Source organism: Schistocerca cancellata, chromosome 4, assembly GCF_023864275.1.
Source record: "Schistocerca cancellata isolate TAMUIC-IGC-003103 chromosome 4, iqSchCanc2.1, whole genome shotgun sequence".
NCBI lineage: Eukaryota > Metazoa > Arthropoda > Insecta > Orthoptera > Acrididae > Schistocerca > Schistocerca cancellata.
In genome coordinates this window covers 853,644,662-853,661,330 of record NC_064629.1, presented here as the reverse complement: position 1 = coordinate 853,661,330, position 16,669 = coordinate 853,644,662, and the positions used below count along the sequence as shown (strand labels likewise).

General features: G+C 41.1%; 1 protein-coding gene across 2 annotated transcripts in view; it reads right to left on the bottom strand.

Moving 5' to 3' along the window:
- LOC126184974 (condensin complex subunit 2-like) overlaps positions 1 to 16,669 on the bottom strand; it is a 179,660-nt gene that overhangs the window by 29,084 nt on the left and 133,907 nt on the right. For both annotated transcript variants that reach the window (XM_049927673.1, XM_049927672.1), the window contains one exon: positions 11,453 to 11,600. In XM_049927673.1, the coding sequence (XP_049783630.1) occupies positions 11,453 to 11,600 (148 nt within the window). The remainder of the gene's footprint in view (positions 1 to 11,452; positions 11,601 to 16,669) is intronic.

The window sequence follows — 16,669 nt, the reverse complement described above, 5'->3', positions numbered from 1 at the left end:
CCGGAGATCTTGCTGGCCAGGGTAGTTGACTTACACCTTCTAGAGCACGTTGGGTGGCACGGGATACATGCGGACGTGCATTGTCCTGTTGGAACAGCAAGTTCCCTTGCCGGTCTAGGAATGGTAGAACGATGGGTTCGATGACGGTTTGGATGTACCGTGCACTATTCAGTGTCCCCTCGACGATCACCAGTGGTGTACGGCCAGTGTAGGAGATCGCTCCCCACACCATGATGCCGGGTGTTGGCCCTGTGTGCCTCGGTCGTATGCAGTCCTGATTGTGGCGCTCACCTTCACGGCACCAAACACGCATACGACCATCATTGGCACCAAGGCAGAAGCGACTCTCATCGCTGAAGACGACACGTCTCCATTCGTCCCTCCATTCACGCCTGTCGCGACACCACTGGAGGCGGGCTGCATGATGTTATGGCGTGAGGGGAAGACGGCCTAACGGTGTGCGGGACCGTAGCCCAGCTTCATGGAGACGGTTGCGAATGGTCCTCGCCGATACCCCAGGAGCAACAGTGTCCCTAATTTGCTGGGAAGTGGCGGTGCGGTCCCCTACGGCACTGCGTAGGATCCTACGGTCTTGGCGTGCATCCGTGCGTCGCTGCGTTCCGGTCCAGGTCGACGGGCACGTGCACCTTCCGCCGACCACTGGCGACAACATCGATGTGCTGTGGAGACCTCACGCCCCACGTGTTGAGCAATTCGGCGGTACGTCCACCCGGCCTGCCGCATGCCCACTATACGCCCTCACTCAAAGTCCGTCAACTGCACATACGGTTCACGTCCACGCTGTCGCGGCATGCTACCAGTGTTAAAGACTGCGATGGAGCTCCGTATGCCACGGCAAACTGGCTGACACTGACGGCGGCGGTGCACAAATGCTGCGCAGCTAGCGCCATTCGACGGCCAACACCGCGGTTCCTGGTGTGTCCGCTGTGCCGTGCGTGTGATCATTGCTTGTACAGCCCTCTCGCAGTGTCCGGAGCAAGTATGGTGGGTCTGACACACCGGTGTCAATGTGTTCTTTTTTCCATTTCCAGGAGTGTATATCCTCAGTTGAACAACAAATTTTCTGAAATTTCTGAAGTGTAGTACAAAAGGTATGTTTTGGTGGGAAACATTTATTATTTCTTGCTGTTTCCCGGCAATTTCCAACGTAATTCATAAACCAAATCAGTACTAATCGTCAACTTATGTTCACTTATCGTTCAGAATGTGTCCCCTTCCTATCAAATGTATACCACTTAACACAAAGGTACAAAATGGCCAGAAACTGTGTATGAAACACTGTTATAAACATTAGGCAATCACTGTTTAATGAACTAGTGAGGATTTTCTGGTGCATAATGGTATGATATGCGAGCTCACATGCCCTGGCAGGATGAACCACTCTCAACCCGGAAAAATGAAAAATTAAAGAACCAAAGTACTTGAAACCACTTCAATCACTGGCAGAAATTACCACACACAAGTTGATCTAGTAGTTTTTTTCCATGCATGACAAAAAATTTGTAAGGATCAATAAGCAGGACTTTTTGATTATGTTCTGACATAATGATATTGCAGTTCTCCAGTTGCTTAACTAATAGGATTCTCATAACAAGTGGGAAACATTTTACGACCTAGTTTTATTTTTGCCACCCAACATTAGACTCATTATGGTGCAGCTTTTGGAACTTGAGTGGAGTACACAATCCCATGTCTACACGTACAACTATTTTGCAAAAGACTGTCAGAGCAAAGAAATTAGTACCATGGTGTTAAATTCCTGTAACCCCTACTAACAGAATGTTTCCTAAAATCAACACGATCTTTCATTTATTTATTTATTTAGTTATTTATTATCTTTTTAGCATATAGTCACCAACTGGCAACTTTTAGCATATACTACCTGAAAATGATCCTATATTTATTACAGACTGTTTTTGTAATAATTAAATCAATCTGCAGTAAACATGAAGATACTGCTGCCCCTCACCAATCATCATAGTTACAGGAGAGGTACAAAACCAAGTGCAAAATAATTAGGTTCAATAATCTCAGAAGATAGAGTGGTTGCAGGTGGTGCCATTATTTACTGTCTTGTAAAGTTTTTAGGTGGTCACAACCAACTGATGCAGACAAGATACCTGTATGGTGTGAAGAATAGCAACTAACTCTAAATAACCAAAAGTGTGAAATCATCCACACGAGTACTAAATGGAATCTGTTAAATTTTGGTTACTCAATAAATAATACCCGTCTAAAAGCCGTCTAAGTACTTTGGGATTACAAATATGAATAAATTATGGGTTATGTTGTGATCCAAAGATATCTTTTATTGGCAGAACTGGTCTACTAGAGAGACTGCTAAGATTACATTTTTCCACCTCCTCCTGGAGAATTGCTGTGCATTATGGGATCTGCATCAGACATATAAGGTAAAGAAAATCAAAATACAAAGAAAGACAGCTCATTTTGCATTATCACAAACTATGGGTGCGAGTGCCACAGACATGATAAATGAATTGAGGTGGCAATCATTGAAACAAAGGTGGTTTTTGTTGGGGCAATCTCTCCTCCGACTGAAAATATTTTTTAGTGCCCACCTACACAAGGAGAAATGATCATGATAATAAAACAAGAGAAATCAAAGCTCACACAGATAGATTTAATTGTTCATTTTTCCTGCACACTGTTTGAGAGTGGAACTGTAACAAATTAGCTCGAAGGTGGTTCAATGAACCCTGTGCCGGGCATTTAACTGTAAATTGCAGAGCTATCATGTAGCATAGATAATGGACATTAATTTGGCACAGCAGGTCTCTGTATGTACATGAAACATTAAATGAAGTCTTCTAACCCCCGCTCTCCCCCCTCTCTCTCCCCCTCCCCCTCCTCTTCAATTTCTGTTTGAGATTTGGATAAAGCTTGGCACTGTTGGTTTTCTGGCGAAATGTCCCATTACGAAACTATACATGACTTCTGTCATGCTTTCAAGGTGAAACATTGTTGATCCTCAATAAAATTAATTTTGTGATCCGCCCTGATGGCAGCATAAGGGGAGCAGTTGGATGGGGGCAAGGTGTGGCAACAGAAAGAGCATTTGGCCACCCTTTACCACTTACTTTCCCAAACCCAATAATTACCATGCTGACTGCTTGAGGATATGGGATAAAGACCAGGAAATAGAAGGATAAAATTAGTTTTATCCATATTGACATTAAGTTCCTAGTTTCATAGTTTAAACAAGTTTTTCCTCTTGTGGAAGGCCACCACCAACCAATTGAAAGTAATTTTCTTCTTTTAACATACTTCTTAATTACGGTACTCTGCATTCGGATGCAATTCGAAAATATTTCTGTTTCCACCTTCACAGTTCAAAGCTTACCTTTTAATACATCTGGTGCTACTCACGAGTGGAACAGCAAAGGAATAGTGACCCTTACGCCCAGAATGAAAGTGTGACCTGCAGGGTAGTCCTGGGGAGGTATATGTAGATATAAAAGGGACAAATTTTTTTCATCGGTGACTCTACTGTAAGATTGCAAAAATAAATATCACCAATAAACCACCCTGTTGTTATACAATCTTACATAGTTGCCTATATCCACATGCAAAAAGAAGAAAGCACAGCAAAAAGACATGAAAAGTACAACAGTTCTACTTAATATTTAACCAATACTACAGAAATACACAGACAGTCCTGTTTTGCTCCTCACAAGAAGTTACAAAATTCATACATCTTTAAGTGGCAGTTTTATGCCCAAAACTTCAGCAATGGCTATTACATATGCTCCGAAGCTTGCAGAAATTTGATTACTCACTATCTGAACAACAGCAGGGGCTGTAACTTTATTTACAACCAGGTTATCTGTTGTCAGTTCACGTGTACAGTTCTGTGCTAGTTTGTTCATTTTGTGCGAGTTTTTCTATGTGTCTTTACAGAGTTTATTCTCAAAAGATCTGGCATTATGAAGAGAAAAGTACATGTTTAACGCCACCAATACTGGGAGAAATGAATGGAACATTATTTCCTTAACACATACACAGATACACCTGTTTGCTTGTTATGTAGTGAATTACTGTCTGATGTGAAGGAGTATAAAATAGAAAGGCAATTTTTGACACAATGTATAGCTCAACAACAGCTTATTTTGGAAAGACAAAATTGCACGTTACACTACTGGCCATTAAAATTGCTACACCACGAAAATGACGTCCTACAGACACAAAATTTAACTGACAGGAAGAAGATGCTGTGATATGCAAATGATTACACTGGTCAACACTCATTTTCTTGCCAAGGATATTTGAGTGGCTTTAGGATGGGTTAGTGGTGCTGAGGACGAATATAGCAACCATTTATGCAGTTTGGCTCTAGTTCTTGAGATAATGCATGATTTATTCAAAAAATTAGAAAAAATTGCTAATACTGAACTCGAGCGCTACAAACTACAATGAAAAAAGAAAATAATCTTTATAAATAGCTTCTATGAAAGCCTGATAGGCATTTGTCCACGTATAAAACATAATTGAAAAGTTTCTCTATAAGTATATCATTTTCCGTCCATGACGAACCGCTTCCTGCACGCTTTCCTTTTATAGGTCTCTTCAGAACAGTCACGTTGCAGATTCCAGCAATAATCTGCCATCATATGCCTGTCCCATCTTCCTTTATATCTTTCCTCTATTCCTTTCATATCTTGATGGAACCGCTCTCCTTGTTCCTCACTGAAATCACCTAGATTACGAGGAAATCGATCCAAGTGGCTGTGAAGGAAGTGCAATTTTATGCTCATGTTAGCTCCTAAGTTTTGAAAGTTAGTGAGCATGTTTTTGACCAGTTCCTCGTAATTGGGAGCTTTATGACTGCCCAAAAAACATTTTACAACAGCGACAAAACTGTTCCAGGCCGATGCTTCAGTGACAGTCATGACACTTGTAAAATTGGTACCGTTGATGAGCCTGCGAATTTGAGGACCATCAAATATTCCTGCCTTAAGTTTTTCACTACTGAGTCCAGGGAACGTATTGCAGATGTATGTGAAGCAATTACCATTTCTGTCTAAAGCTTTGGTGAATTGCTTCATTAGTCCTAACTTAATATGTAATGGTGGAAGAACAATCTTGTCCCTACTAACCAGAGGTTCATTAATGATGTTTGCTTCACCAACAGCCATATGTTCCCCTGGAGGCCATGTTTTCTGCTTCCAATGTTCGTGCTTTGCCCTACTATCCCACATGCAGATAAAACATGGGTGCTTTGTGTATCCACTTTGTTGTCCAAGCAAGAAGTTCACCATTTTCAAATTAACACAAATCAACCACTGGTGCTGCATATACTGAATTTTCTGCAGAACCAGCTTGATGTTAGCATATGCTTCACAAAGTTTTGTTGAGTGGGCAATTGGAATAGATGTGTAACGATTGCCATTGTGTAGGAGAACACATTTTAAACTTCTAGTGGAACTGTCTATGAAGAGACGCCAGTCCTCTGGTCTATATTCCGGCAGCCCCAATTCAAGTATATTGCTGCAATACACTATAACCTCTTCTTGGTTGAAGTATGGAAGAAGGTTTTCTTCTCTCGTCCGGTAAGCTGTTATTTTAACACTTGGATGAAGACAGTTCTTTTCCTTAAGCCTGGATGCTAAGAGTTCTGATGCTTGCTTTGAAAGATTGAGTTCTCGTATCAAGTCACTGAGCTCCTTCTGGTCGAACTGCTGGGGTTGTGTCTCACGTCCTTCGTATTCCGAACCACTACTTGTACATTCCTCGCCGTGCACCTCGTCATCTGATGATGTTAGCGTGGGTAATGTTGTGAAGGTTGGTACAGGAACATCGTTGCTGTGCACCACCGGTCTTCTTGCTGACTCCAAATCGGGATATTCCCACTTTCGTTTTTTGAACCTATTAAAACCTTTCACATTAACAATGCAAAAATAGCAATCATCTGTATGGTTCTTCTGCTCTCGCCATACCATAGGCACTCCGAAGTTTAAGCTTTTCCTTTTTCGTTTTGTCCACTGCCGTAAGCACTCCACACAGCATTTACAAACTTTATGGGGTGCCCACGCCTTGTCTTGATCTCCAAGTTTAATTCCGAAATATGCCAGATACGCTTCCTTCACAAAAGGAGTGATATTCTTTCTGTTCTTTTGAAGAACGTATTCACCACAAATGTAGCAGAACTCATCTGGATGGTTCACGCAAAGACAGCGTGAAGAACTCATGTTTTCCTAAAACAAAATTGCACAAATACTACATATTATGCAGAACTTTCTTGTATTTGCATGTCAATCACATCCAACAAACATCATTAATTGTTTTGTGTGAAATGAATACTCACCTCTTATTTGCTACGTCACGATGAAAAGGTTCTATCTCCTTGAAGCTGCACTGCACATGTGTGTGACTTTTGACCATCGCCATTTTTCTTGTTTACACTGAACGCTACCTATCGGCTGTTGCGGGGATTACCTCGGCCAACAAATGAATGTCGAGTACCGCCAAATTCAAATCTGCACAACCCTCAATATCTTCAACACACGCACCGCACAACAGGACTGAACACATGCTGACAGTGTGACGTTTGCATGATGTAATCCTCAACCACACAGATGCACTCCCTGAGCACAATTGTTTAATAAAGATAGTACAATATCACTAATTAAAAAACAGGTAGCAAATACATTACACCTTATATGGACCCTGCAGTCGATATTATCCACATGACACTCTCATTTCCACAAATAACCTATATCTCAAAAACCAGAGCCAATTTGGAAAAAGTACAAATATACTCGGAATGAGTATCATAACAATATCCCATTTTCGTTCAAACTTCCCTGGCAACGAAAAAAAAATTTATTTTGTAGAGCTGTGTTAGCTTTCCAGAGCATTCACACAAGGTTGGCACCGGAAGCGACACCTACAACGTGCTGACATGAGGAAAGTTTCCAACTGATTTCTCAAACAAAAACAGCAGTTGACCGGCATTGCCTGGTGAAACGTTGTTGTGATGCCTCGTGTAAGGAGGAGAAATACGTACCATCACGTTTCCGACTTTGATAAAGGTCGGATTGTAGCCTATCGCGATTGCAGTTTATCGTATCGTGACATTGCTGCACGCGTTGGTCGGGATCCAATGACTGGTAGCAGAATATGGAAGCGGTGGGTTCAGGAGGGTAATACGGAACGCCATGCTGGATCCCAACGGCCTCTTATCACTAGCAGTCGAGATGACAGGCATCTTATCCGCATGGCTGTAACGGATCGTGCAGCCCCGTCTCGATCCCCGAGTCAATAGATGGGGACGTTTGCAAGATAACAACCACCTGCACGAACAGTTCGACGATGTTTGCAGCAGCATGGACTGTCAGCTTGGAGACCATGGCTGCGGTTACCCCTGAGGCTGCATCACAGACAGGAGCGCCTGCGATGGTGTACTCAACGACGAACGTGGGTAAACGAATGGCAAAACGTCATTTTTTTGGATGAATCCAGGTTCTGTTTACAGCATCATGATGGTCGCATCCGTGTTTGGCGACATCGCGGTGAACGCACATTGGAAACGCGTATTTCTCATCGTCATACTGGCGTATCACCCGGCATGATGGTATGGGGTGCCATTGGTTACACGTCTCGCTCACCTCTTGTTCGCACTGACGGCACTTTGAATGGTGGACGTTACATTTCAGATGTGTTACCACCCGTGGCTCTACCCTTCATTCGATCCCTGCGAAACCCTACATTTCAGCAGTATAATGCACAACCGCATGTTGCAGGTCTTGTACAGGCCTTTCTCGTTACAGAAAATGTTCGACTGCTGCCCTGGCCAGCACATTCTCCATATCTCTCAGCAATTGAAAACGTGTGGTCAATGGTGGCCGATCAACTTGCTTATCACAATACGCCAGTCACTACTCTTGATGAAATGTGGTTACCTGTTCAAGCTGCATAGGCAGCTGTACCTGTACATGCCATCCAAGCTCTGTTTTACTCAATGCCCAGGCATATCAAGGCCGTTATTACGGCCAGAGGTGGTTGTTCTGGGTACTGATTACTCAGGATCTGTGCTCCCAAATTGCATGAAAATGTAATCACATGTCCGTTATAGCATAATATATTTGTCCAATGAATATCCGTTTATCATCTGCATTTCTTCTTGGTGTAGCAATTTTAATGGCCAGTAGTGTATTTTCGAATTTCGACAAACAATGCCAAATGTTTGCCAAAATGGACGTTTTGCAGCATAAGTTGTTGACATGGCAGGTTGAGAAAGGGGGTGCCATTCATATCTGTGCATTAGGCCATAAACATTAACATCACGAATCTGTTGTTTTGACTGTATGTACTATGAGTGCATTGTTGCATCACTGATGTGGCCCGCAAGCTTAATTATGTGAATCAGGCCCACAGGTCAGCAAAGGTTACCCACACCTGGACTAACCCATTGGATTTTATGTGCACAGCTGTAAAACTTCAACCATTCCACTGATATTTTGCTGTCTTATTGGAGAGCCAACTGACTGAAGCTACTAAATACATACGAGAGTGAGTCAAATGAAAACCTTAAATTTGTAATAACAAATTGAAATTTCGTGCCGTCATCCTGTAAGTTGGTTAGCGTGCTACAAACAGCATGCAGAATGGCCTGTAGATGGCAGCATAGTGCAGATGCACACATACAGTCGCAGTATCAGTATAAAGATAGCCGCCCCATTTGCGACTTGCACCAGGGAAGAACAGCGTGCTGTTGTTCGGTTTTTGCGTAGTGAAAGTGTAAAACCTATTGAAATTCATCAACGACTGAAGGTTCAGTACGGTGATGCATGTTTGTCACAGCAGCAAGTCTACGAATGGAGCAGGAAGTTCGCAAATGATGTGACTTCAGTGGAAGATGCTCCTCATCCAGGTCAGGTACGACTTGTGACTCAATAGAACATTGCAGCAGTTGAAGCCATAGTGAAGGAAAACTGCCAAGTGACACTGAGTGACATTGCAGCATGTTTACAGATTAGTCATGGTTCAGCACACCAAATTGTGCTCAATGTGCTTCAGTTTCACAAAGTGTCTGCAAGATGGGTGCCACGGCAGCTGTCTCCTGAAATGAGAGAACGACGTGTTTATGCTTGTGAAGAGCTTCTTCGGCACTTTGAACAAGAAGGTGATCGCTTCCTTGCAAGAATCATTACTGGGGACGAAACCTGGGTTCACTTCCACCAACCGGAAACGAAGAGATCGAACCAAAGAAGTTTCGAACAGAACCATCAGCAGGGAAGGTTATGCTGGCTCTCTTTTGGGGCGAAAAATGCATCATTTTGGAGTATTACATGCCTAGAGGGACCACTGTCACCAGTGCATCATACACAGATCTCCTAAAAAAATCATCTGCGGCCTGCAATCAAATCAAAGCAATGTGGATTGCTGTCAGCAGATGTCCTTGCAACATGACAATGCAAGGCCCCACACTGCCCATATAACAGTTGCAACAATCACAGACCTGTATTTTGAGTGTCTTCCTCGTCCACCATACTCACCAGACCTTGCCCCCAAGTGATTTCCATATGTCTGGACCACTCAAAGATGCAATGAGAGGAAATAAGTTCTGTTCTGATGAAGAGGTACGTCACACGGTGCTAGAGTGGTCGCACGGACTACCAAAAGAATTTTTCTCTAAAGGTATTTATGCACTTTGTAAGCGCTGGAGGACTTACATTGAGTGTGGTGGAGATTATGTTGAAAAGTGATACAGCTTTGTAAAACTTCTGCACAATAAATAATATTCACAAAAATATTCAAGGTTTTCATTTGACTCTCCCTCTTATCTACCCATTACACCTGACGGCTGTGCCTCTGCACACGGAGCTTCTGGTACTCTTATTCCAGTGATATTTCTTGGGTGGCAAAGAATTTTAAAAGAACTTATTGTTATCTGTGGCTAGACATTTGAAACAACCAAGATACTGATGCACTGACAGAAGTGGCACTCTACCAACATCTTTGAGAGCTAATCAAAGCAAGAGTCACATTTCACACTTTATACAAGCTGAAACCATTACGACAATTAATTAAATACTCTGCCACGCACATTTATACTGCTTCTTTCACAACCAAGTCCCAAAAGGATGAGATTGATGCCAGATCATATGCTACAGGATCGCCAGTGTCGATGTGGTATCCTACCACAGCTGATTTATGGGACTGTAAGAACTGTGTGTACCACCGATGTTCCGTGCATGTCTTGAGAATTGTTCACATCATCCGCCTGATGTATGGAACGGCACTCTTACGAGATCTTGTAAGTAATAGCCTTGAAGTATCAAATCATCCGTCATACAAAGAAGTAGAGTAGCCATTTTCAATGGAGGGCAAAAAAATCACTAACTCTATGTTTTGTGACAATCCAGTCAATTTTTGAGAAATTACTTCTTGTGTACAGCAGGAAAGTGAAGGATATAACACTATCTACTCCATCTTCCTCACTCTACAGAGCCACCTTCAGTTGTTTCTTTGGTGCCTTGTAAATTCGTGGAGGAGATAATCAATTTTCTTCAAAAACTCTTCCTTGTAAGTGTATAAGCAGGCCCTGAAGACTCAGCAACACTACATGACATAATAATTTTAGTTTTTAATGTACTCATTGTATGGAAACAATGGTGACTAATGCTTGCTTGTAGATCTGAGTCCATTTGGATCATTTTGCAATACACAACATGACCCTAACTGTCATCATCTTCAAGACAAACAGGAAAACGTACGAATGGAAGGCAGCATTTAGTTTCAAATTCTATGTTAACTGAATTTTTTTCATGGACAGGATTTAAATTGTTTATTCTTGATATGGGAGAACATATCTCCAGAATACTGTAGGTTTCAAACTTACAGATGTCAGCACCTATTCCACATGTGGGAACACATGCTTTAGCTTCAATCAACTTGCTCTGAAGATGGCCAGAAGGTATATGACCAAAATCTAATGGATGAATCAATTTACATTTAAAGTTGTTAGCTTAATTACTATTGAAAACAATTAATCATATGACTATCTGGGTTTACCAATACAACTTGGCAGCTTTTTAAATGACTAGAATGAGTTGACTAGCTTGAAAGATGGTTTTGGTTCAAATGGCTCTGAGCACTATGGGACTTAACTGCTGAGGTCATCAGTCCCCTAGAACTACTGAAACCTAACTAACCTAAGGACATCACACATATCCATGCCCGAGGCAGGATTCGGACTTGCGACCGCAGCAGTTGCAGGATTCGGACCTGCAACCGCAGCAGTCGCAGGATTCGGACCTGCAACCATAGCGGTCGCGCGGTTCCAGACTGTAGCACCTAGAACCGCTCTGCCACACTGGCCGGCAAAAGATGTTTTTAAACTAGTTCAATCTGTAATAGCATAAAGTTTTTAAATTTTAAGAAATATTCAAAATAAAACTTAACCACTTACTGGAACATTTGGACAGTACTCCAGAGTGTCATTTGGATTGCAATAGTCATAATTTACAGCGTCACCGTCATCCACCACTTCTGCTTCTGACATTGGCAAATTTCGCTCACTTACAAGTTTGATGAGGAAATTTGTATTATGATATAACCTGAGAAACAACAGAAGTAACTGTAAATGATTAGCAAAACAACAAGCTCCACCATTTTTATATATTTTTTTGTAAAAACGCCATAAATACTAATTTTTGAGTAAAAAATTTATCATTTTTGGATAGTGTGTTCTATACTGAGAATAAGAACCCATTTTGCAATTGAGTGACACTAGGTTTTTGGCTTTGCAAGCTTTACACTGAAATGTTGCCCCCAATGGCAGAAAATTTGTGATATTTTATGTTGTAGGCATGGTACCGCGTCATAATGTAAACAGCAAGAAGACCGCTGCAACGACGGCCGAAACGTTAGCTTTTCTCCAGCAGCAATAGTTTTATACATTATGACGCAGTACCATGCCCACAAAACTTTTATGTCAACTGACTCTGGCCGCGGAAGCCTACGCAATTATATCTTATTTTCTGTTTTATATGTTTTCCTTAGCGATAAATGTTTCTTGATTCGAAAGTTAGGTTCTCTTGGAAAAAACTGCACCCCAGTCTCTGGTGTGTGTGTGTGTGTGTGTGTGTGTGTGTGTGTGTGTGTGTGTGTGTGTGTAAGGAGTGGCACACAACCTGCAGGTACTGTATCAAGCAGACATCTAGCAGACCACCGCACTATCATAGCAGCTCACATTTCCTGCCCGTAATCTCTTCTTCAGTTCGGATTCAATCTCATTTCTCGAAGTGATGTCCACACCTAGATACTTAAATGTGTTCACTTTTTCAAACTGCATGTCTCCAACTCTTAACATTTCCTGATCTACTGCTACTGGCATTCTAGTTGTAACCAGGTATTTAGTTTTGTCTTCACGTATTCTTAGACCTACATATTCACTGGCCTTGATTAACGCATTCACATTTGCTGTTACAGTATCTTTCCTATCGCTAATGATGTTTAGATCATCTGCATACCCTAATATCTTAATCGTTTGAACTAGCAGAGAAAATCAGAAAATACACACACAACACACACACACACACACACACACACACACACACACACTTTAATATGCATTTGGCATTACATTATTTTCACTGGATGTGGGATGATGATAACACAGTAGAAATGGATGACTGATACAATACATAAATCAATAAAAAGAGAACTATTGAGTAGGCATATGGACAACTAGGCCCATGTCAGAGAAAAAAATAACATGCCATGACTGAAGGAAACAAGGAACAGCAGATAATCTAAAAATGTGATCAGACCCCAGAAAGAGCAAAATAGCTCTACACATAGAGTGATAATTGTGGACATAGCATTTCTACAGCTTAAAGTGAAGTATTAATATGAAAATAAACCCCCACAAGCTACATGTTTTTATTTAGATAGGTCTTAATATGAACAACATACAGATAAGATCTGATGAAGCAAGCAGTGTTCATTTGCCACTGAAATATATATAAAAAGGTAGTGCTGCAGAGGTAACTCGGATTATGAAAGATAATGCACATTTATTTGTATGCCTTTTAATATCTGCAAGATTCCTCTGTACAAATCAAAATGTGTGTTATTTACATGATGTACAAGGACCAACATTTATGTAAAGATATCAGACATTAAATCAACTTACCCTAACTGATACGATAATTAAATGTTACAACATTTTAGTGTTGCAGATGTAACATCCATTTAACTTATAGTGAAGGACTGAAAGTTTACACTCAACAATACTAAAATCACAGTGTTGTGACTAGCTTATGAATAAATGAAGAGCTTTCAAACAACAGAAAACAAATTATTGTAAGAGGTTTAACGTCATTTGAGCAAAAGTAAACCTTTCCCAATGATCTGTAATAGGCTCTCGTAAAGTAGACACTGCTTGGGAAATATCAACCTCATTACTATCATCCTCCTCTGACCGTACAAATTTATTCCCCACTCTCTTAAAAAAACTTTTTTTTTTAGCTTTCCTCACTGACGACTTGTCCAAGACATTTGTGCAAATGTCCTTGTTCAGATTCTAGTTTTGCAATAACCCACTGACCAAAAGAAACTCAAAATTTTTTGTGATTGCAGCTGTTAGTGAAAAAATTTAATTTGAGTGCTGCTTCTTGATAACTCTGGTCTGCAACAGGTTTGAAATGGAAGTGTGTGTTATCTTCCTCAGACAACAAACCTATTTTAACTATGTATTTCCCAATGGTGTGGACATTGTGGACATGATGAGCAGAAGGGATACCGGTATCACTCCTATGCTGCTGAAATATGTCAGAATGGTTTTTTGCTTCTTGTGCTGGAACTTCTTTTATAATCACCATCAATTACAGATTTTGCACAATGTACAAAATATGTACAGTCAGTAAGGACAGCTTGTCTAGCTTTCACATGCTGCTACACACGATGCTTCAGCATCCCTCCAACACCATCAACAACTCTCTTTCCATGGAATGAACAAAAGAAAAGTAACTTTAACAAAAGACACAATTGCCTTTGCTGCAAGTTATATTGGCTGATGTGCACTTGCTATCTGAAATGATAACTAGCACCATCAGAAAATATTTCCTACACTCCGAGATTAGGAAATTTATTTTTTTAGGTTACTAAGTATTTTCAGCTAATCAAATACAACATCATATGAAACTAGAACCCCTCCATAAACTACGGACCTTGCAGTTGGCGAGGAGGCTTGCGTGCCTCAGCGATACAGGTAGCCGTACCGTAGGTGCAACCACAATGGAGGGGTATCTGTTGAGAGGCCAGACAAACGTGTGGTTCCTGAAGAGGTGCAGCAGCCTTTTCAGTAGTTGAAGGGGCAACAGTCTGGATTATTGACTGATCTGGCCCTGTAACACTAACAAAAACTACCTTGCTGTGCTGGTACTGCAGACAGCTGAAAGCAAGGGGAAACTACGGCCGTAATTTTTCGCAAGGGCATGCAGCTTTACTGTATGGTTAAATGATGATGATGTCCTCTTGGGTAAAATATTCCGGAGGTAAAGTAGTCCCCCATTTGGATCTCCGGGTGGGGACTGCTCAGGGGGTGTCGTTATCAGGAGAAATAGAACTGGCGTTCTACGGATCGGAGCATGGAATGTCAGATTCCTTAATCGGGCAGGTAGGTTAGAAAATTTAGAAAGGGAAATGGATAGGTTAAAGTTAGATATAGTGGGAATTAGTGAAGTTCGGTGGCAGTAGGAACAAGACTTCTGGTCAGGTGAATACAGCATTATAAACACAAAATCAAATAGGGGTAATGCAGGAGTACGTATAATAAAGAATTAAAAAATAGGAGTGCGGGTAAGCTACTACAAACAGCATAGTGAACGCATTATTGTGGCCAAGATACATATGAAGCCAACGCCTACCACAATAGTACAAGTTTATATGCCAACTAGCTCTGCAGATGACGAAGAGATTGATGAAATGTATGATGAGATAAAAGAAATTATTCAGATAGTGAACGGAGATGAAAAATGTAATTGTCATGGGTGACTGGAACTCGATAGTAGGAAAAGGAAGAGAAGGAAACGTGGTAGGTGAATATGGAATGGGGGTAAGGAATGAAAGAGGAACCGCCTGGTAGAATTTTGCACAGAGCATAACTTAATGATAGCTAACACTTGGTTCAAGAATCACTAAAGAAGGTTGTATACATGGAAGAAGCCTGGAGATACTGGAAGGTCTCAGATAGATTATATAATGGTAAGACAGAGATTCAGGAACCAGGTTTCAAATTGTAAGACATTTCCAGGGACAGATGTGGACTCTGACCACAATCTATTGGTTATGAACTGTAGATAAAAACTGCAGAAACTGCAAAAAGGTGGGAATTTGAGGAGATGGGACCTGGATAAACTGAAAGAACCAGAGGTTGTAGAGAGCTTCAAGGAAAGTATTAAGGAAACATTGACAAGAATGGGGGAAAGAAATACAGTAGAAGAAGAATGGGTAGCTTTGAGAGATGAAATAGTGAAGGTAGCAGAGGATAAAGTAGATAAAAAGACGAGGACTAATAGAAATCCTTGGGTAACACAAGAAATATTGAATTTAATTGATGAAAGGAGAAAATATAAAAATGCAGTAAATGAAGCAGGCAAAAAGGAATACAAACATCTCAAAAATGAGATCGACAGGAAGTGCAAAATGGCTAAGCAGGGATGGCTAGAGGACAAATGTAAGGATGTAGAGGCACATATCACAAGGGGTAAGACAGATACTGCCTACAGGAAAATTAAAGAGACCTTTGGAGAAAGGAGAACCACTTGTATGAATATCAAGAGCTCAGATGGAAACCCAGTTCTAAGCAAAGAAGGGAAAGCAGAAATATGGAAGGAGCATATAGAGGGTCTATACAAGGACGATTTTCTTAAGACAGTATTATGGAAATGGAAGAGGATGTAGATGAAGATGAAATGGGAGATATGATACTGCGTGAAGAGTTTGACAGAGCACTGAAAGACCCGAGTCAAAACAAGGCCCCAGGAGTAGACAACATTCCATTAGAGCTACTGACGGCCTTGGGAGAGCCAGTCCTGACAAAACTCTACCATCTGGTGAGCAAGATGTATGAGACAGGCGAAATACCCTCAGACTTCAAGAAGAATATAATAATTCCAATCCCAAAGAAAGCAGATGTTGACAGATGTGAAAATTACCAAACTATCATGGCTGCAAAATACTAACGCGAACTCTTTACAGACGAATGGAAAAACTAGTAGAAGCTGACCTTGGGGAAGATCAGTTTGGATTCCGTAGAAATATTTGAACACGTGAGGCAATACTGACCCTACAATTTATCTTAGAAGCTAGATTAAGGAAAGGCAAACCTACATTTATAGCATTTGTAGACTTAGAGAAAGCTTTTGACAATGTTGACTGGAATACTCTCTTTCAAATTCTGAAGGTGGCAGGGGTAAAATACAGGGAGCGAAAGGCTATTTACAATTTGTATAGAAACCAAATGGCAGTTATAAGAGTTGAGGGGCATGAAAGGGAAGCAATGGTTGGGAAGGGAGTAAGACAGGGTTGTAGCCTCTCCCCGATGTTATTCAATCTGTATATTGAGCAAGCAGTGAAGGAAACAAAAGAAAAATTCGGAGTGGGTATTAAAATCCACGGA